The sequence below is a fragment of the Sinocyclocheilus anshuiensis genome, unplaced genomic scaffold, assembly GCF_001515605.1.
Source record: "Sinocyclocheilus anshuiensis isolate Anshui unplaced genomic scaffold, SAMN03320099.WGS_v1.1 scaffold1170, whole genome shotgun sequence".
In the NCBI taxonomy this organism is placed as follows: Eukaryota; Metazoa; Chordata; class Actinopteri; order Cypriniformes; family Cyprinidae; genus Sinocyclocheilus; species Sinocyclocheilus anshuiensis.
The window spans coordinates 2,618,505-2,641,183 of NW_015538055.1; the positions used below are offsets into that span (position 1 = coordinate 2,618,505).

At 34.8% G+C, this 22,679-nt stretch overlaps 2 protein-coding genes across 4 annotated transcripts in view; both read right to left on the reverse strand.

Moving 5' to 3' along the window:
* LOC107683122 (sister chromatid cohesion protein PDS5 homolog B-like) overlaps positions 1-17,588 on the reverse strand; it is a 35,748-nt gene extending 18,160 nt beyond the window's left edge. For 2 of the 3 annotated variants that reach the window (XM_016479217.1, XM_016479206.1), the window contains exons 1-12: positions 17,293-17,588; positions 15,266-15,392; positions 13,667-13,870; positions 13,189-13,275; positions 13,001-13,098; positions 11,938-12,064; positions 11,576-11,656; positions 10,794-10,934; positions 5,827-5,942; positions 5,611-5,705; positions 4,705-4,850; positions 3,076-3,227 (exon numbers count right to left, since the gene is read on the reverse strand). In XM_016479217.1, the coding sequence (XP_016334703.1) occupies positions 3,076-3,227; positions 4,705-4,850; positions 5,611-5,705; positions 5,827-5,942; positions 10,794-10,934; positions 11,576-11,656; positions 11,938-12,064; positions 13,001-13,098; positions 13,189-13,275; positions 13,667-13,870; positions 15,266-15,373 (1,355 nt within the window). In that variant the 5' untranslated portion in view covers positions 15,374-15,392; positions 17,293-17,588. Of the gene's footprint in view, positions 1-3,075; positions 3,228-4,704; positions 4,851-5,610; positions 5,706-5,826; positions 5,943-10,793; positions 10,935-11,575; positions 11,657-11,937; positions 12,065-13,000; positions 13,099-13,188; positions 13,276-13,666; positions 13,871-15,265; positions 15,393-17,197; positions 17,260-17,292 lie in introns of those variants that run through there. The other variant, XM_016479212.1, reaches the window with a different exon arrangement.
* Positions 17,589-19,087: 1,499 nt separating this feature from the next.
* On the reverse strand, positions 19,088-22,679 carry LOC107683447 (NEDD4-binding protein 2-like 2). Its single transcript, XM_016479500.1, is given in 7 exon segments — positions 19,088-19,296; positions 19,617-19,693; positions 19,932-20,020; positions 20,903-21,027; positions 21,238-22,160; positions 22,162-22,257; positions 22,571-22,679. Coding segments are annotated over 6 exon segments (1,434 nt in total). The 5' UTR covers positions 22,571-22,679; the 3' UTR covers positions 19,088-19,172.

Sequence of the window (22,679 nt, forward strand, 5' to 3'; positions counted from 1 at the left end):
GTTTGAGTTTCCCTCTTTTCTTCGCTTTCAAATGGCTTGTAAAAGTGCCGTGCGCATTTTACTTTCACTTTCAAATTAGCAGCAATTGAATTGCCGCAATTCGGCTTCAAGCAATTGTTCGTTTGAGTTTTCCCTCTTTTCCTCGGATTTCCTGGCTTTCAAATAGCTTGAAAAAGCGCCGTGCGCATTTTACTTTCACTTTCAAATTAGCTGCAATTTGGCGTTGATTCTATTCAAGCAACAACAACGTCAAATTCATAGAACTTTTATTAACAAAACGAATAAAAATACACCATATATGCCTAATAAAATAACAAATTACTTAGGCTACACAAAGTTTAAATAGGTATATAAAACTGAAAATCAGCAAACACTGTGGAACCAAATAAATAAGAAACATAGAACGTTTATTAGCAAAACGAATAAGAAAGCTTGGAGGCACGGCATATACACCTTGATGTAAAACAAAATAAAATACACAAAGTCTAAATAAAGTAATCAGCAAACACTGTGGAACCAAATAAATAAGAAACGAATGTTTAAAAAAAACTTCCAGTCAATAGGCTTTTCAAAATCTAAAATATTGCCAAACAGGCGGCTTTGCATTTCCTTTCTAAACAATCTTCTGCCATTGTATTGTCTTTCTCTCCTCACGTGATAAACAAAATCTGACTCCTGCTCCATGGTGCACTGTCGTTTGCGCACGGTTCGGCACGCTGCATTGAGCGTTTAGTTTTTAAAAGTGTCTGTCCTCTAACTCTAAAAAATCAAAACGACGGTGGGGGATGGTGCCACGGTAGGCAAATGACGTAACCGGTGTTGCAGCTCAACACCGGTATAACCGAAAACACCATCTATCGCAGCAAGCCTACCATATATGCATTCAAATTTCAAATGAAAGGAGTTGCGAGCCACAAATCACGACCATCTCTGCATTTGTCTTATCCTGTGGCTTCAGTCTTGGGTTCAGTGTGGGGCGAATCTGTGGTAACAGTTTATTTGAGGCCTGTATATAATAAAACATTACAAAAGGTGCTCTTTGTGCATTATAATGCATTCACTATGCCTTCTGCACCTCCTTATGGACAGTGCTCAAGAATAAAGATGGCAGACAGGACAGTTTCACCTGACTGGCCAGTACTGCACAGTCTAATTTACATTCACCTTGCAAATTAAAAAATTTGGTTTGCTATAATGCATTCTGTTGAAGTAAATATACTACTGTTCAATAGTCAGTGTCAGTTAGTGCTGGGCGGTATGACCAAAAATTTGTATCACGGTATTTTTCAAAATTATACCGGTTTCACGGTACATGACGGTATTTTTTTTTCCATGCATGACCGGGTGTTAACCATATTTTCTACTGATTGAGAGAGGAAATACTGCAGTATATTGACTTAGAATGCCCTATTTTACTGTCATGATGAGTGAATATTGTAAAAAAATACCACACTAAATAGTGACTAAACAGAGCGAGAGAAAAAATAAATGGTAGGAAATGCGAATGACTAAATAGTGTTGATAAGCGACATAGTATTGCGGTATTTTAAAAATTCATATCATAACAAAAATAAACACCGGTATTCGGTATGAACCGGTATACCGCTCAGCACTAGTGTCAGTTTGATTTTCTTTTTAAATAAATTATTTTATTTCTTTTTCAATAGCCGAAAAGGCAGCGCTTTTGAAACTGCAACTACAGGAAATTGTGTCAATATTTTGGTCATACAGAAACTTTTACAGAATCTTGTGATTTTCTTTTATTTTTCCATTTTTAGGTAGCCATCCAAGTGTAATTTCTGCTGTGCTGCTGAGTGGTTTGTGATTGTCTCCGTGTAGCTGTTTTTCTTTTGGAATCTCTATCTTACTATCACTCTGTTGTTTAAACTGATAAAAAAATAACTAAATTCTCAACATACTTCTGATATTATCTATCAAACTAATTTGACATTGTTCGCTTTTCATTTAAACCGCTAGCGCAGCACGTTAGCATTCCGTTAGCCTGTAAGCTTGTCATTCGCATTTCCTACCATTTATTTTTTCTCTCGCTCTGTTTTTCACAAGTTCATCAAACAACTGGTAAGTCGGAAATCATTCAACAATCACAGTGAGTCATGGCTTCTTCTCCTGTTATTGTCACTTGCACTGCTTGCCACATATTTAGTATAGCCTTCTCTGTCCTTCTCTGTAAAACCATTTAATGCACAGGTAGTTCCAAGTCAGTTTTACATATAAGAAAAAAGACTTAACAATCAAAAATAATCAAGATATTGGGTCCTCAGAGCCAAGGGCCAGTGGCTTCTGAGAATTTTTCTGTTAAAAAAAATAATAATTAGTTTAGCCCAATTAGTAGGGCTGGGTTTTGACACCAATTTTACCATTCGATTTGATTCTCATTCACAAGCTTGCGATTTGATTCGATTCCCAATTCGATTCGATTCAATGTCGATTATTTTGGATATATATCAGGTACACATGCCAAATTTTCTCAAGGAAAAAAAATTATCTTAAAGGGGTCATATGATGCGATTTCAAGTTTTCCTTTCTCTTTGGTGTTACAAGCTGATTGTGCATAGATAAGATCCCTGAAGTTGCAAAGACTAAAGTCTCAAAACCAAAGAGATATTCTTTATCAAAGTTAAGACTCTGCCACGCCCCCTAAAACGGCTCGTTCTAACACGCCCCCACATATCTACCTCACTATGTGGAAATATTTACATAATGTCTCCCAAATGTGCACGCAAAGAAAGAAGGCGTGGTTTCAGTAACCGCAGTTAGTGTTGAAGCAGCCATGTCAGGGAAACGCTGTGTGTTTCTAGGCGAAAGCAAAAGCACTTTATTTGGCCTTCCGAAAGTAGATGCATTTAGGAATCTTTAAGAAACATATTCTGTTACACCAAATACACAAAATAATGATCTTTAAAAAAGCATCATATGACCCCTTTAATGTCTAAGTACTGACTGGAAACATTCACTACTGACCCAATATGTAAACCATAGATAAAGCTTGAATTTAAAATAGCCAGGGATGTCATACAAATATTGAAAGACTGCCGGCTTATCAGCTTTACTCACCGGTCATCGATGCTGTTCTGGTAGTAAATGTGAAGCAGTTTGTCTTTGATCCAGGAGATCTGCTTGGCTGCCTCTTTTCCGGCCTCCGCCTGTAAGGCGTACTTCTTATAGATCTGAGCCAGACCCATCATAGCCTCCTTACGGACCCGCCACTGCAAGAGAACACAACGGGAAGCTCTACTCAGTGAGATTATGTTGTTCTGGTGTAAAAATTATACGACTAGAGCCAGCAGTAATAAATCGACTTGGTCAGCAGCCCATGTAAGAAAGAAAACAGATATTTTATAGGTACAAGATGTTATGTTGTGTGTGTTTTCATTTTTTTATTTTATCTGAAACAAAAAATACTTTAAATATTAGCATACTTTAATAAGAGAATGAACTACTCAACCCATAATGCACTACATGTGATAGGTGTCGGAAAGATTTTTAGATGTATTTTAAAAAAAGGTCTCTTATGCTCACAAAGGCTGCATTTATTTGATCAAAAACACAGTAAAAACTGTAATATTGTGAAATAATATTACAGTTAAGAATAAATGTTTTCAATTTTAATATATTTTAAAATGTAATTTATTCCTGTAATGCAAAGCTGAATTTTCAGCATCACTGCTCCAGTCTTCAGTGTCACATGATCCTTCAGAAGTCATTCTAATATGCTGATTATGCTGCAACAAGCTCAAGCAACATTTATTATTATAAATGTTGAAAACAGTTGTGCTGCTTAATATTTTTGTGTAATCAGTGATATTTTCTTTTTCAGGATTATCTGAAAAATAAAAGTTCAAAAGAACGCCATGTATTTAAAATAGAAATGTTTTGTAATCGTTACAAATAAAGTATTCATTTCTTTCAAGGAAAAAAAAAAAAAAAGTACTTCCTGACCCCAAACTTTATAACTGTCTTGAATTCATAAAAGCATCCCTGCCATGCCAAGTCCAATGTTGCCTAGATGAGCAGCTTACTAAAATTTGGAAAAGTGCTACGGGGGGGAAAAAAGTAAGTAAAATGGAGACATTAAAGAAGATAAATCATATTTCTAGCCTGTAGTCACATTTTGCCTCAACATGAATATGTCAAAGAAACAGCTGCTTTTGAGGTTTTACCAAGACATAAAAATGACAGAAAATCCACTTTCAGCTGAAGCTGAAAAGCCTGATATGACAGTTCCTGCATAAAGCCACATCTTACGTATGGCAAGCAGAAGCAAACGAGGTGTAATAGGATGAGATGGAGAAACACCTTGACTAGTGCGGTGTCATTTGTCCAGGAACACAGAGGGACCTTCAATTAAATTCCTCCCTGAAAGCATTTAGAAAAGGCTGAGGAATGGTTACATGCGAGTTATAGTCCAATTTATATTATTCCATCCCCTCTAGCTTGGGTGGCTAAAGGAGACTGATTAAATTATAGTGAGAAGAAATGGAGCATGCCTGGAAAGAAACAAGAACCTAATGTATTCCAGCTCGGCTCTGCCCTGAATGCGGTGATGTCAAAGTCTCTGGTTCATTTGGGGTACTAATGGGAGAAAAGGCCCTCGGATATGCATGAAATAAAATGACTGCAGCACTAATAAAGAATGTTTAAGAGACAACAAACAAACAAGCATAAAGAGAGCCTGGCACATACCCTCTTATCCAGAGTCCTCTCCCTCACAAAGTTCAGCAGGTGATCATTGACGAGAGAGAGGTCCTTTTTGGAAGCTGTCACAATGGACACAATGACGTCGTGTCGAATTGCCTCCTCTGGGTCATGTGACCTTACTTTCAAATACTCTGCAGGAGAAAAAAAAACATGCACAATTTGTTTTATTGTGCATATGCTTCACTTTCATTTTGTCATACATTCAATATATATATTAAAAAACTCGATTGCATTTAAATAAATGTGAAGTAAATTAATTTTATACATATAAACACTATTAAAAAAATATACATACAAACACTATTATATTTATGAAAATACATAAAAAGACATAATAAAAAATAAAAAATATATATATACATATTGAATAAATTAAACAAAGGTCTGCAGTAGATTGCGGTGACTACTTTCTTGCAGAATTTGGTTTAATGTGCATTCTCATTTTCCCGGCATTGTGATGCATTCTATATATATATATATATATATATATAAACATTTTATCTATAAAATTATAAATTACTAAAACAATATATGAAATATATTTAATATATAAAAAAAAATTTGTTGTTGTTTTTATTAAAAACATGTTTGCAGTGGATAAATTGTCTAAACTACTTCCTTCCTGATAAATCACTGGCACCCACTTTTGAAGAAGCTTTTGACTGGTACTAGGTCGCGTTATTCTAAACAACACCTAAATAGCAAATTGCCATTTTTGTTATTTTAGTTAGGATAACCTCTCTTCTTTAAAACAACGTGATGAATTGTGCACAATAAGACCAAAAACATGTATTAAGAAAGTAAAGAGGGTCAATTTCAGTTTCGTGCTGACTTTTATGCTAAGTTGTGAAATATAATGGTAGTCAAAGTTAGAAGGGGAACAGTTTGTACCTGTGAGATCTTTTGCCAGGTCTGGATGGTTCATCAAGCAATGGCTGGCAAACTTCACACATTCCAGTCGAACAGGGACATGGATATCATTAAACCTAAGAAACCACAGAAAACGCATATGGTCAAAATCTTTCAGCTTGGTCTTGCTGTTTAAATTTTTCTTAGTTTGTGTAGACAGAAAAACAGGTAATTGGACGTGTTTTACGTGAGTTGTACCTCCCAAGATAGCACTGCCAGAGAGGTTTGTTCTGTGAAGCGAGCTCTGAATCCTTCGCACCAAACATCTTGGCCAGGAGCTTCACAACTTGCAGGCGCTCATCGTTATCGTTGCTCTACAAAACACAATGGTGATATAATTGCAGAAAGCGAGGCTTGTGGCCATTAATTACAGCACAAAGATTGAATGAAACCATTTAGTTGATTTAGCCTCAACATCATTGTGCTTTGCATAAAAACAAAAGAATAAAGGCATGATGTTAAATGTGGTACATGGGATAGGCAGTTCCTAACAGACCGATAACATTCATGCATACACGAATCGCAAACTCAACCTGCTTTTGTCAAAATGTATACAAGTTTAATAACATGGCCAACACAAAAGAAAGTAATCGCCTTTGCTAGTTTTTGAAAAATGCTAACTGTGCTTTCAGGCCATGCTGGATTAAATCTCACGTGAAAGAAAACGAAAGAAAGGATCGTTGACTCGGCTGAAGTGTAATCATTTTTATGCAGCGTGTCAGCATCTTTTCGCTCAGGAATGGTATATCCATTTATTAGAAATCCCTAACTTTTAAGCAGAAAAATTCACATCTATTACCTTTCAGTTAACTCACAAATAACTGAACCAAGTTTTCCATTGTCATAACAATACAATGTCAGATAAGCCACTGAAGGGCAGAATTTATTTGGCCATTAAAACACCATATGTGTCATCAGGTTCTGACCACAGTTAATATACTCCAGGGTCTGAACAGTAAAAAATTTCATAAACAAGGCACTGCTTCTGTGGTGTTGTGAGATATTAATCATGAGCTATCACAAATGTCCTAGAGCAGGGGTCTTCAACTAAAATTGCTTAAGGTCCAGTAATAAACCCTCTTCACCAGCCGAGGTCCGGACAATTAAATGCCTAAAAACATGAATTGGTGGTTTTTGCCAGACCAGGGTATCTGCAGGATATTTAAGCTCAAATTTAAGACTTTTTAAAGACCTGCATAAATAAAATTAAAATGACTGTAAAAAGCATGATTTTCAGTTCAGATAAAGGTTTTAAAACAAAAAGTTTTATAAAATGATAAACTTCACATTTCAGCCTTTAAACCATTTTTTTAAGAAAATGGAGTCACAAGTATCAGTTAATATATATTAATATAAACAATTATCATCCATTTCAAGTTTTTAATTACCTCAGATTATTCTTTACTAAACAATGGGCATGTTCAAACCACACGCTGAGCAAAAAAAAAAAAAAAATCATCTGGTGTTTTGTCAATGGCCAGGGCCAATATCAAGAAAGCTGGAGGGCCAGTGGCTGATATAATGTACATAATAGAGATGTAACGATTCCTGGATTCAATTTGAGTATTCGATTATAAAAAATCCTCGATTGCATTTTGCCCGTGTCGAGTAACTGGCAAAATACCGGAAGTGGCGCATTCCACAGACGAATCCATGAAATGCATTATTAGACCGTTTTCTAAGGCTGCATGATATATTAAACCCATTTAAAAATCATAATACAGCATAATACTATTGTGAATTCACAAACACTATGATTCAATTAAATAAATATTTGCGATGCAGATTTAATATGCGCTTTAACTATTTACATGCGTGTAAGTTATGTATGTGCGGCTCCGTTCACAGTAAATGCTGCTCTACACAAACTGCTATCATTTACATGTGTGGAGTGTCTCAAACTCCATCTCTTCATATTGTTGTGAGTTTGGGTTTATTTAAACGCAACGTACGCCATTTCTTCAGATTTGTAAGGTAAATCATTTATAAACCTACGCCAACACAGAAGAATACATCACCTTTCTAAATATGCCAACTGTTCATAGCGATTTCAAAATAAAAGCTCAAACCCTCACTCTGAGTTACACGTTTTGATGTCCAAATATGTCGTAAAGAAATGGCCAAATATTAAAGAATGTTGTTTAGTCAATATTACACAAGGATTAGATCTCTCTGTAAAGTGTAAAAACAAACATCAGGCCGCTGGGGCCTCTGCAGTCCTTTGATATAATGCATAATGTGCGTTAGTTCTATTGTTTATGATACATTATGTATTTTTATATTTTTGTTCAATAAAACCATGATTACTTGCTTTTGATACTTTATTTGAACCAACTATTATTGCCTCACTGCTATTATATTATATATTCTAAGTCATTTAAAGGCTATTGCTAGCTTAGGTCTGTTTTTATTACCTCAAATGTATTACAAAATGTGTTATAATTATCCAATTAATCGATTAATCGTCAGAATAATCCACCGATCACTCGATTAACAATATAATCGTTAGTGACAGCCCAAGTACATAACATTTTAAAAATAAATAAAACTAATAATAATAATAATAATAATAATAATAATACAAATAGTAATAATGAAATAAAACCACACACTGAGCAAAAAAAAAGGATTTTTTTTTTAAATGCCAATATCAAGCAAGCAGAGGCTGATATAATGTATATAATAATTCAAAAATGAATAAAAAAAAAAAAACAACAACAAAAAACAATCACAAGCGGCTGATATAATGAATATAATCATTTAAAAAAATAATAATAATATAATATAGTAAATTAAATCCAAAATAAATAAATTAGAATAAAACAGGCTCACAATTTACATAAAATATTTTGAAAACAGAAAGCAGGCATTATGCATTCATAATGCCTGAACTGAAGGAAAAGAACAGAAGGAAACTTTTGAAAAACTTGATCATCATTAAAACAATCATGCGTTCTTTACACGAGCAAAAAAGTTTCTCTAATATCCCTAAAGATGACCAAACGCCATGTATCGTCACCAGTGTTGGGCAAGTTACTTCCAAAATGTAATGCATTATATATTACTTATTACTGCCTTTTGAAAGTAATTAGTTACATTACAATATTACTGTCTCTGAACTGTAATGCGTTACACTACTTTTGAGTTACTTTCACCAAAATATCCACAGAAGTATTATAAAATGCCAAAATTACAACTCACGTAATAAAAATATTCTAACTAAAGCATTTCTTTCTTAAAAAAATAAAAAATAAATAAATTATTCATGTACTGATTTTATTAGCAACACTCAAACAATTCTGTTTCAATTTTATTGTTGGAATTTCATCCAAAAAAATTTCTTGCATCCCACGGCATAACAAAATGAGAAGGACCACCTGGACACAGTTCACAGCCGTGCCATGCACCATGACGATACACTTGGTGTCTTAATAGGTTAAATGTTTTGACATTTGCTACAAACACACCGGGCCTCATTAATCTATCTATCGTAGAAACAACTGAGTGCACAAATCAACTTATGACAGGGTTCATGTGTGGTTCATGAAACAGTCATATGCTGCCAATCTTGAAATTGGTAAATGTGGCGGCTGAAAACAATAATAATGTATTATTAAATAATGTAATGTAAATGTATATTAAATAATGGTAAATTTAACGAAACATTTGCAAACATTATAAACGCTATATAGCCTATTTAGTTCCCCTCACTCCACAACAAATCCTTTAAATTTAACTGTATTCAGAACAAAACAAGAATGAAAAATATAAATTGCTAAACAAGCCAAAACTACTTAATTTAAAGTGAAACTGAAAGCAAAAGCCTTTGTTCTCACGCAGCCTACCTCTATCATTCGGCACGAATCCAAATGTTTCCATATTCGCGATGTATTTGAATGCTAAACTATTATTTACTATGTAAACCATGCTTTTGTACTTAATGCGTTTTTCCGTAAAAGAAGTAAAAGAAGTAAAAGAAGAAAAAAAAAATAAATCACACTCTTCACATGAACAAATATGTGTTTGGCCCGAGCTCAGGCTGAACGTCACGGATTGTACGGACGATTTTAATTAACCAGTGTATCTATATTTGGTTGACTGTATTTTATTCTGATAATGAACGGCTGCAATGTTTGCAATGCTGTATGTGTGTGCGTGAGGCGCCGGCGCAATCGAACAGCGGAAACATACAATAATCCGTAATTTTTGGTCATACAGATCCTTCGAAACTGCATTGTGTTTACTTTTATTTTAGGATGCGCTTGTCATCTCGGTTTCCTTTCCGTGAACTTTGGCAGAGCGCCGCACCACAAAAATGAACCAAACTCAGCAGCATATTTTACTCAGTCTTTTTTCTTTCTTTCGTTTTGTTAATCTGTTAATTATTTAATTCAAATATATTTCGCGTATTAATTCCTTTTATATGTAGACTATGATTTATTATTGCAATGCTGTATGTGTGTGCGCGAGGCGCCGGCGCGATCGAACAGCGGAAACATAAAATACTCCGTCATTTTTGGTCATACAGATCCTTCGAAACTGCAATGCGTTTACTTTTATTTTAGGATGCGCTCGTCATCTCGGTTTCCTTTCCGTGAACTTTTGCAGAGCACCGCGCCACAAAAATTAACCAAAGTCAGCAGCATTTTACTTTTTTTTTTTACAGCAGCATGTCTTTTTTCATTAGTTTTGATTAATCTGTTAATTATTTTCAATTATTAGTCAATATATATATATATCGCGTATTAATTCCTTTTATATGTAGACTATGATTTATTAAAAACAGATTGTTATTTTTAGTTAAACTTAATTTCTGTTGCTCGACTGCCGCATTCTTTCTCTTCTCCGACCCCGCAGTATGCCCATCTCACGAATGTAGAATCAGTCTCAGTCATCTCAACCATCGAATTACAGCAACAGGAAATAGACAAAATATTTTACCCGAGGAATTTATTGTCTGGTGCTGTCCTGCGGTGTTGGTAAATAAATTCACCACTTAATTTTGAGTTAAAATATGTTGTTGTAACGTGTATAAATAATATTACCCAAATTTTATTAGTAATGCGTTATATTACTGCGTTACAGCAAAAAGTAATATACTACTGTAATATCGTTACTTTTGTAATGTGTTACTCCCAACACTGATCGTCACCAAGCCATCTTACCTTGAGCTTGAACTCCAGCTGCGGCAGGACAGACAGCAGTAGATGGCTGTCGATGTTGTAGAGCTCCAGGATTAGGTCAAAGACATGTTCTGACAGATCACTGACTGAAGTCTTCCCCAGCATCAGCACCTGGTTAAAGAACTGAGAGACACCAAACTGTACATCACACACTGGCATCCATCAGTGTCTACCGCACGGCACTGGAAAACGGCACCCCTTTAAACTCACTGCATAACCATCTGGCATCAACATTTAATATAGCGTCGATTAAAGATTAGTTTGAGAAAGCTGGTATTAGATCAAAATAAAAAAGTAAGTGGCTTCATCTATGGGCAGGAGAGGCCATCTTCAACAGAGTGCTTGTACAGAACAGAAAGTAAATCAGGCCTTGCTGACATATTAGTTATTGAGAAGGATTCTCCTCCACACTTATTTTCACTATCTCTACTGCTTTTAATGAGCACTGCAGGGAATAAAGTTCATAGCATAACAGCGTTGCACGCTCCTGCGGGTGTTACTGATGAATGTGTTTAAGCTCAACATGCTGTTTGAGCATGGAAAGGCACTCCTGATCTCCGGTTAATATTGCAAGCCTCAACGAGTTTTCAAAAGCGAAAGGTCTGGAGTCAAATCATGGAGGTTCATTAGGGATTATTCACAATTTAAATAAATGAGAAGACCTTTCTTGTACCCTTGTAAGTCAGCATGATTTTGGCACAGCCGACGAGAGGTAGGGTGTACATTCTATGTAAATTTAACTATAATATATCATGTTTACTCACGTTGGTAATGTATGGCTCTATGGCCTGAGCAGTTCTCTTCAGCAAGGCTTTGGCCAGATCGTATGCTTGCTTGTTGAGGTTCTGTAAGACAAGATGGAGAAATACAATTTTTTATATTTTTGTTTTATGTAAAGCTCATGAAACATGTCAAGAAACAAACACTAAACAAAATGAAACCTATGTTCAGATTTGTTGTGGTTTACTAATGTGTATATAATGCATATATTTATTATATTACGATATTTTATATATATATTTTTATATTTCTTTATTGTTTTTTTAATGTATTTTTTTCCTTGGGTGAAATGTGACCTGGACATTTTTTTGTGAGAGTTAAGTTTTTTTTTTTTAGTTCTCTTTACCTTGTGTGCTGGGACCAGGTTAACCAGAACAGTATCCAGGAGTTCCTGTGAGACAGAGTCGCCCTCACAGACTATTGAGCTCATGAGATCCACCATATGCATATGGACTTTCTGGTTGTGTCCATTGCTAAAAAGAAAAAAAAGTCATGGTAAACACAAGAACTGACCTAAAATCAGGTGCATCAGGCAGTCAAAGTGAAGGAGTGGAAGATGGGAAGCAAATGCAATGGGGCAGCGAAAACAGAAATACTTCTATGTTTTTCCATTTACACATGAGAGCCGAGCGCTGCAGTGTCCCGCTCATAGAGGACATTTCCAACTGAGTGAACATCACTGGCTGAGATGAATCACCCCCATATGCAGCCTTTATAGCGCACATGCAATGAAGGGTTTCCACTTGGGATTCGCACACATCATTGTCATCTGACCGAATGCAGGGAAATAATATCAGCGAGCAGGAGGCTGACAGATCATTAGGACATAACAAATAGGCTGCAGCTTCACATTTACATCTCAAACAGAACACAGTAAACCAAGGAGATGCTTTACTGTATTATGACAGTCGCTATTGCAAGAATAACAGATGAGCTCTCCAACCAAATGGCAGCACTATTATGGAACTACAAAAAGAACTAGGTGATACATGTCATACAACAATATTTTTGGTGATATAAAATTAGCCAATATCGTCAATAAAACAATTTATATGGCAATTAAGCAACATCTGAATCATCACTCAAACGTTACCCGTCTAAAATGGATTTAAAAGTTTTACTTATATGTTGGTAAATACTGATGATCATATGACTACGTATTTTCATATTTATATATATTTTTTTCAAATCATCATTTTATAATTTAAAGTTATTTAATATTTAACCTTGTTTTTAATGGGGAAAAAAGAAAAATAGGTCTTAGAAATGCATTATTTTTAACTAGATTTTTTACTATTTTTGACTGTTGAAAAGGTTTTTGCTTGTGTGTGTGTGATAAATAAAATATAAAAAGTCATTTTTTGTCTGTATTGAACTCTTGAATGGACAGACATGAACAACAGACTCACTTAATCACTTGGAACAGTGTTCTGTAGAGCTGAGTAAAGATCTCATTGCTGTCCTCCAATTCAAAGCAGATGTTGTAGGACTTCACCCAAGCGATGTTCTAGAGAGCCAGAGAGGGAAAGACAAGGTCAGATGCTGGTTCAAAAACCATTGTAAGACCTTGCTTTTCTATATTAGTTGGGTGCCATACCTCCAGTAGATAAAAATATCGATTAAACTGGGCACTCTTGGTGTCTTCCAACCCTTTCAGCTGTCGAGTTATGAACATGAAAATATCCTGAGTGGAAAAGAAGAGCAGAGAGTTTTAATATTTTAAGCACCTGTAAAGGCAATGCATGAGAGTGTTATTTTAGTATTTTCTGCTGAACAACTCGATCTGTTACTGTCTTTTGTTCAAGGTGAAGAAAAACTGACACACAAATATCCCCTTCAAAATTTCAGCACATCAACTTTAATGCATACTAATACAATTTAATATTTCTTTCTCAAAACAAACCACAAACCATTTTACTTAATGGGGCCATAAAAGACTCAAGTCATGTGATCTCAACATGGTAGTCATCATGGTGGGAATTTAAAATGTAATTAAAGATATAAACATTTATGGTTCTTCATTGACATATGGAACTAACACTGCATTCAAATCAATAGATGTTGAGTTTTCCAACCTTAAGTTTATCAGGTGATGTGTATGGTGCTTCAGGGGCATAGATGCGAAATATATCTGCAAGACAGCAGGCCACGAGTAGTCTGACGTCTTTGTCTGGGTGTTTGAGGAAAAAATCTGAGGCGAGATGCAAGGCCAAATTCAGATAGAGTTCCTTCTCCTCCTCCGAGTCCTGATCCATGTCCATGAAAGTTTTCACCACCATCTGATTTTGAAAAGCACCATAGAGCCGTGTGTCAACCACGCATCCAACTGACATGTAGAGTGTGATGTAAGACACTCTAATGGGAAACACACTTTCACTTGGCAGTCTTACTTAAAAATAGACATAAGTGACAAAGCCACCGAGAGAGGAAACAGTATCTACAAGCTGTAAAAACAGCTGGAAATACGAACAGAAAAATTATAATTTCGTTCTGTGTGACAAAACCTCAGCTGAGGTTTAGAGATGAACAAATCTGAACACGAAAAGATTTGCACAAAATATTTCTGCTAAAATACCAAGGAGAAAAAATTCCTGACAAATATAGATCAATCCACATAAATACATAAATTCAAATTAATTATGAATTCTGTTTATTGACAGTTTTGATATTGTTCAATAAAACTGAAACTATTAAAAAATTGGTTTTGTTAATTGAAATAAAGCTGAAATAAAATAAGATATAAATATAAGACTACAAACATGCACAACATTTTAGTTAATTTCTAAAATTACTCAAACTAAAAGATAAATATAAATACTTTTAAAAAATGACAAAGGACCATAAAATTACTAAAATTTTACAAACATTTCAGGGCTCTACAGTGCGACCAAAACTACTGCGTGCGACTATGAACATTTTTTTCAACACACACTGGCCCAGCTAACCAATCACAGCACATTTCGTATTTCAGAAGGCGGGCCGTCATTTGATACAGGAACTGTTCGAGCCGTTCATGCCAGACTGAGGAGAGAGGTGTTGTAATAATGTAAAATATGTGAAAAATAATGTGTTTTTCAAACAACCTAGTATGAGAGCCTGTTCTAGTACACCCCCAAAACAAAATCAAGACTTTGTAAAAGAGCATAATAGGACCCCTTTAATAAAGTTAGAGGAGTCAAATATCACCTCTTAATGGGAAGGCTACTTTTTGATAAAATTTTGGATTATTGATTAGAAGGTGCTCCTAAAATTTCGAACGTGCTCCTAAAAAGAAAAGTAAGCGTAGAGCCCTGCATTTAGTTTAAGAACTAAAATTACTAACACTGAAATAAAAGCTAAATTTGAATTTAATTATTTCATTATATCATTTTTTATTATTATTTTCAGAAACTTTTATTAAAAAAACTTAAATGAATTTAAGCTTTATAGAAATATAAAAAATGTACAAAAAATTTAAATCAAAACTGAAAACAAAAAATTTTAAAAAGCTATTTCAATCGTAAATAAATAATAAACAACACTGGTTATTCATTAATGGCATCAGAAAACTAAAGGCTATATCTAACCAAAGAGTTGTATGGACAAGCTTCAGTACTCATTATTCATTGTAATTACAACATTCACCACTAATAACAAACTGTTTCCACTTGGGTGAATGACAAATTGCTTCTCACCTTCAGTCTCCGAACCATCTCCTCCTTGGAGATCTTATCGGAGATCTCCTTCACCCCCGGCGGGTAGGTGATTTTGCCATCCGTGGCTCGATTCTTGGAGTGAGCCATGCTCTCCAATCAATGCTCGCTGCAAACGTGTAAAAAAAGAAAAGACATGAATATGTCAGCGCACAATGCTTACAAATGAACAAGAAATTTCTATCAATTACTCTTTTGGAAAAGAATGTGCCGACAAAGAGATGATCCAATGGACTCTTAATATGGATTTGACTGACTATACCCCAAAAAAAAAAAAGTAAGGCTAAATCAGTTTTTTTTTTTGTTTTTTTTTCCAAAAACTGCAGAATGCTGAACAAAACATCACTTCCTCTGGACGGTTAAATATTGACGGTGCTAAAAAACCCATTTTAGAAAGAGCAGTCTCATGCACTTGGCACAGAGACATTTCAAGTCAAAGAAAAGCTATACTTTCAATTCAAGTTGATGTGCACAGAGGTTTTACCGATTAGCAAACTAAAACACAACGCCCACGTGAATTACAATAACAAGCCTAATCAAAACAGACCAGACAAAAATGCAAATTAAAACAACTGCATAATAAGTGTTGCACAATAATCAGCTGTAATTCAGTTATAAACAGCAAAATTAATCCTACTACTGCCATAAAAATTAAGTAAGGAAAGACCCCATGAAATCCTTTATCAATAGGAAATTGGAGCAGGATGTATTTGAAGGGCTTGTACTTTTTTGCTTTGATTGGACTTTTTTCTTTTTTTTTTTACTGATGAGTTATCAATATTTGATGAGTTATAATATTTCTGTATATATTTTAACGAGAAACATACATTTATATACATGGATCATTCACAATACGATCTATAATATGAATTTATAAAATTAGGTCCATTTTTATTTCACGCAGACTTTAAAAAATATCTCTTTACGAAGAAAAAAAAAAAAAGTCCAGCAAACCAAAATTACAATAAATCAGTTTTTTTTATCTGCAAGTACACATACATACAAACAAACAACATTGTACACACAACATAAATTTTAACAATTAAAAAACATTACTAATACATAATACTAATTTATTATTTAAAAAAACTACTCTGATTTGGATTTCATGTGGTCTTCAAATACACAGTAGATTAATAAATTAGTCAAAACGCAAATAAATGCATTATAGGTGCTTCGTATTAGCCCTAAGAGCGATATATGAAAGTTACAACGCACGAAATTAATAATGCAAGGTGACACAAACACATACAGCATTTATAGTAAACAATGCATCGCATTTCCAGCTATTTACAGACACCATTACAGCGATTCTGCACGGGGGAAAAAAAGAGAGGCTTACACTCTGACAGCAGGTTGACTTTCTCAACTGATGTCTTTGTGCAGCACAACCAGGACAAAATACAGTCTTGATCACATAGCAGCTGTCACTTCATTCCTTTGACAGTGGTTTATCCCATAGAAACCGAGATAACACCCCTAAGGGGGTCTTTACAAGCTAAAATTCATTGCACAACAGCACGTCCCATCTCAATATGCAATGGACTAAATTAAACCACAAGAAAAAAAATGAATGCAAACTACAGCAGTAGAATCTGAAATACGTTTTAAATCGGATTTTAAAAAGAGACTGGAGCGGTTTACGAGCAGCTATGCTAAGCTAACAGAGCTAAACACAAACACTCGTATGCATGTACACACACGAGGCACCAGGAAAGTGTACGGCCCTCTTTTGCAATGAAAACGGCCACGAAAACACACGTTACACGTAAACCAACGACAATTGTCATGGCAATCTGCGTTTTGAGTAGACAATTAGCAAATTTGAGGAGAAAGAGAGTGAGAGTCCAATATCCTCGCATGGGTTAACAGAAGAATAGACAACCAACCGCCGAAAAAGGAAAAAGCACCTACTAAAACAGCCACGAAATAATAATTCCCATTAACGGACTCCAATCGGCGCGGGTCGATTCCACTCGCTTGTGGTTTAAATTCAAACAGACGTTTACCTTATTGGAAAAAGTGCGCGCTCCACTCGCTTCTCCCACCACTGTGATCCTCCTGTCGGCTTCAAAATGGCGCCAATTTGTCCCTATCTGCACCAGTCAGTGCAGCTCCGCTCAATACAGATCCTTCACGTCCCTCCTCAGCTCGAGTTTATTTATTTAAGGGCATGACTGTGTTTCTTGTGGCTATATTAGCGGTTTGGGTTTGGAAAAAGAAATAAACTGCTATAATAGTGATGTAAATGGCTAGTGTATAAACGAGCGTTTCTGTTCAGTCGCTAGCGGGTTGGAGTGTGGTTTAACAGTGACACCTATAGGCCATGAGAAGCGTGACAGCGGGTCTCCGCCTTCATATAGTTACAATGGATGGATAAAGGCGCTGCACCAGTGTCGTTAAAATAAATGAAATAAAATAGAAATATTAGATGAAAATTCAAACTTTGAAGACTTCAGAAATGTTGCCTTAAATAAATAACTTAAATAAGTTGAAGTTGAGGTAAAGCTACTAAAACGGAACTAAAATTAATTAAAGCTATATAGAAATATAAAAAATAATAAAAATGACAAAAAGCACATAAGATTACTAAAATTGTAATTAAACCTGAAAATGTACAAACAAAGCAATAATAATAAATTATACATATAAATAATACTGCGCTGGGGGTCATTTTTAAATAAAAAAATGAAACCTAGTTTTTAAAAGTCAAGGATTCACAATAAAAAGAACATGATAAAGTAATTTTGCTTTTAATAATGTGCTTTTGTCATTTCCTATAATTGTCTATTAAGCTTTGATTTATCTATCTTTATCGTTTTTAACCATTTTAATACTTCAATTTGAACTTTATTTGTTACTGACAAGGCAACATTTATCATTTTAATGTTTTTTTTTAGGTTTTACTTTTCCATTATTTTATTTCAGTTAATGAAAACAATTTTTAATCGTTTTAGTTAATAACAACACTGGTTCTTACCCTGAGTGAGAAGCATTATCTATCATGTACATTTACTTGTAGTGAAATAATGTAGAAATCTAATGGCTTTAGCACTTATATTTCTGAAAAATGTTTAAAACGCTGCTTTGGGAACTGTTTAAATTAAAATATTCAATTACGTAAAATGTGCTTAAAAAATTTTTTAAAAAGAAAGAAACGTTTTAATCAGCCCACACTGAAAAGCACCCAAGTGTAGAAATTAATTATTTCCATTTTATCAAAACAAATCAACATTTATTTACAAAAAAATAAATAAATAAGCACTTGTTTAGAACATGAGCCATCAACAATGTACCGCACCAGCATATTCATAAAATGTAAACCCTGAGATTAGATCAGTGTGTAGTAGACTGAGCTGCCGGTCTTTTGAAGAAAAAAAAAATGCTCCTAATTCAGCATGTCACTACAAATATTATTTTTTATTTGGTCTTCCATCTGGAAGCTCAGCATTAATTTTATGTGTCAGACTGTCTAAATGTCAAAGGATTTATCAGACTCCAATGGTCTTATCCTGCCAATGTTCCACAGTTATCATGTGGTCATTTACAATGGACAAAACCAGAACAGCAAAGAACACTTTCATATGTGCACTAAGCAAAATTACAGAAAATACAAAAGAAAGTGATACTATTTAAACAGACGTTCTCTTTCTTTTGTAAAATGTTTTTAGCATTTCACATAAACAGATATGCCAATGTTCATTAAAACATTAAAATCATCATACAGTCATTAAAAACATCTTTAGCTGCATCAGTATGTATGAAAATAAAAAAATAAAAAAATAAAAAAAAATATATATATATATATATATATAAACCTACTATCATTAAGAATGATAACATGGCAATATTTCTAATTCAAGAACAGCTAAATGTCACTGGTTCTCTGTTAATGGGCTTTCTTTTTATGGGGAGGCACCACAGAATTCATCACAATGTCAACATTCACCGGCCGCTCAAAACCATCCAGCATCTTTGCTATTTTTTCTCGAGGGACTCCGTGCTTGTTCCTCCTGTTGATTAAATTAATAGACAGGAAATTACCAGGACAGCCAAGCTCTATTACGGCTATACCAAGCCAGTTGAAAATAAAACAAATAAATGAAAGTAACAATGGCTCTTAATCCGACCAGAGTCAGCTGGTCTTATTCATGGGGATATTAAATGTACTAAATGATCCTAGACTATAAAACATTTTATACACTTACTCACAACTGAAATCTCTACTTCTGTACCGTAAGCCAAAACCTGATCCAAAGTCAATAGTGTTTCTCATTCAGTGATTAATAAAAGTCACTGTGTTCCTGAGAACCAAAACTATTAACAGACTTACTTTTCTAACTGGGCAGGATCATATTTCCAGCGGGTATCTGGCTCAACAAAGTCCACTCTGTATCCATTGTCTAAAGCCTGTGTGAAATAAAGTAAATAATAAAAAAATGTGTAACTAATTAGTAAGCAGATATAGTTCATTTAGCAAATAGCTGTCCTTGCATTGTAATACAAATCTCTGAATGCAAACATATGGAAATGTTCTAAAGCACTGCTAAATAAAACTTTCAGCCAGTGTTCAGAGCCAATTTAAAGCCTAACTTGCGTTTTACAAAAATATTTCAATCCCAGGCATTATTTAAAGACGCCAACTCACCATTTGAACATAAGGCTTCATTTCCCAGGCTTTAACATTAGTGTTGTCGATGATAACAGGTGATCGGCCCTCCAACATCACCTGTTCAGCTTAGAAACGACAAAGCCATAAAGAATTAGTATCAAATCTCAGAAAAAATGTCAAGAAAAAGTACTGGTCATATTTGACCCCAAAAGCAAAAAAAAACAAAAAAAAGCTATATATTTTTCATTAAAAAAATCTCTGTGTGTATGTGCTGTACATGTGGAAGAATTGACAATAAAGCAGACTTGACTGACTTGACTTGACTTGAAAGATATATTAGGATTCTTAAGATTGTTTTGCACTAAAACATTGTTTTCATGAAAATTAAGCAAATTAATATAGGCCATTTCTCTTTAATGTAATGCATATAAATCCTATTTTTATCATTCGAATTGAATTATATGTATTTATACATCATTGATGTGTTTGATAAATAAAATAACTTATTTAACTGTAATAGTGAAAACTGTAGTAGTGAAAATGACTGCATTAAAGCATTATGAATCAAGAGAATCACCACTGAAAATAATTACAAAAAGAATTCTCCAAAAATAGGGTTCATTTACTTTATATAATCCATTAAAACATATAAAACGTATTTATTTCGGGCTGAAATATGACCTGGAGTCACCCAACTAATGTTAAATTACGTATTTGATAAATACATATTTAATAAAATACATAAAATAAAACTTATTTAGTAATATATATTACTTATAACTTAGACATGTTAAAATTACACACACACACATATATATATATATATTATATATATATATATATATATATATACACACATACATACACATGTGTGTGTGTACTATATTTGTATATAAATTAATAATTTATATAAATCTAAGTTTATATTTTATATAAATATCAATTTCATCCTAAATTGTAGGATGAAAACATTCCAGTGTCCCAGATGTAACTTAGCCTGTCCTCACCTCTCTTCTGATTCCAGTCGTGTGCATCCCCAAGCAGAGCAGAATCAAATACATATCTGTTTTCTTGGAAAAAGTAGTCATCTGTGCTCAGTATTACTCCGTTGGGACCAGTGGACAGGAGCTCTCTGAGAGACATACAGTGCAATATAAGATCTCTATTTCTCTGCTTACCTAAACTAATCAAAACATGCCATTGGGACAATGTTAGCGCAACTTAACCACTCAGTACAAGCATTGCTTATAATATGTCTTCAATATTTAATCAAACATTTGACCACTAATGTGGTGCAGAAACATCAATAAGGTGTTTTCTCTACATATTGAGTTTTGCTCACCTGGCCAAAGTGGATTTTCCAGATCCTGGTACTCCTCTCAACAATATGAGTACTAAAGCAGTATTATTATAATACTGATATTGGTCCTTTTCATGATAATGCTGCTGCCAGTGTAATGAAGAGGTTTCATATTCCTCAGAGAATCCAGGATGCTCATGTGACTGGAAACCCCGATTTTGTTCATGCCACCTGTTTGAAGGTAATGGTGGTCCTTCCCATGGGCCCCAGCGGTTGTTGTTGGCATGGAGAATGTGGAAGATGCTCCCCTGAGGTCTCATGTCTGGAGGATACATGATAGCACCTCCAGAGCTTGGGAAGAACTGCACCCTTGGGTCTAGAGGAGCCCATGGTGGAGGAGGATACCACGGCTCTGGATATCCTCCTCTACCAAAGTCATCCGTATTACACTGTAAGTGAGGTCTCCATCTCTTCTGATCTTTTTGGTTGCGTTCATGTGGATCTGGGTAAGGTCTGTAGGCTCTGCCGTGATCAGTTACGACAACAGGAATGACTGTATTGTTAGGTTGGTCGCTTTTGGGCTTGTTGGAAGGATGGAGGTCATGCTGTTTAACCGGTGTGGTGTCAGCACTGACGTCAACCTTATCAACTTCCTCAAGCTCTTTGTAAAATTCACAAAGCTCCTGCTCAATGGATGGCTCAGGACGACACACAGGCCCAATAAATGACGTACTAGTGATACCCAACTCTCCAATGACATGTTCTCTCTCTGTTTGGCTTGTGTTCTCAGTGGAACATGTGTTGGTAACTTCTGTCACATTAGTGTCTGTCTGTATTTGTGTTGAAGGATCCAGTTCTCCACCATCTGGATTCACATCCTGTTGAGTATTGAAATGACTTCCATCAGGTAAAAAAGATAATTCAGTCCGATTGTTTGTCTGGTTATTGGATGATTTAGCCACTGTGACACCATCTGAGAGTTTGTGGTGTGGTTTCATATCGTTCCTCTACATTTCCACCATCAGGTGGAGAAGTAGACTCACTGGCATTGACATTTGGCATCTATAAAGAATAATAAAACCACACATTGACTTAAACCACAAAGTAAAGCAACATTATGTAAATTCGTTGATTCATTTTTGTACAAAGATGAATGGAATAGTCAGGCCAACCGTTTATTACGCATCACAAGTTAGTCATAAGACTGTACAGACGTTTATATCTGTCTGTTGACAACCATCTTTTACTAGTTTACAAAATACAATTTAAAATGACGGAAGCAGTTTTGATACACAACGAGGTTCATGTTTCAATACCTATATATTTTACGCATGATATTTTATCAAATCTATCAAGTTACGGTGAAAAGCTTTACCTGACGAGTGAAAACTTGTGAATACTATGTTCTGGTTAATCAAACGTTCATCATCGACATATCTGCTAATAACCTAGCGAGAGCCCAGGCGCCTAAACACACAACACCA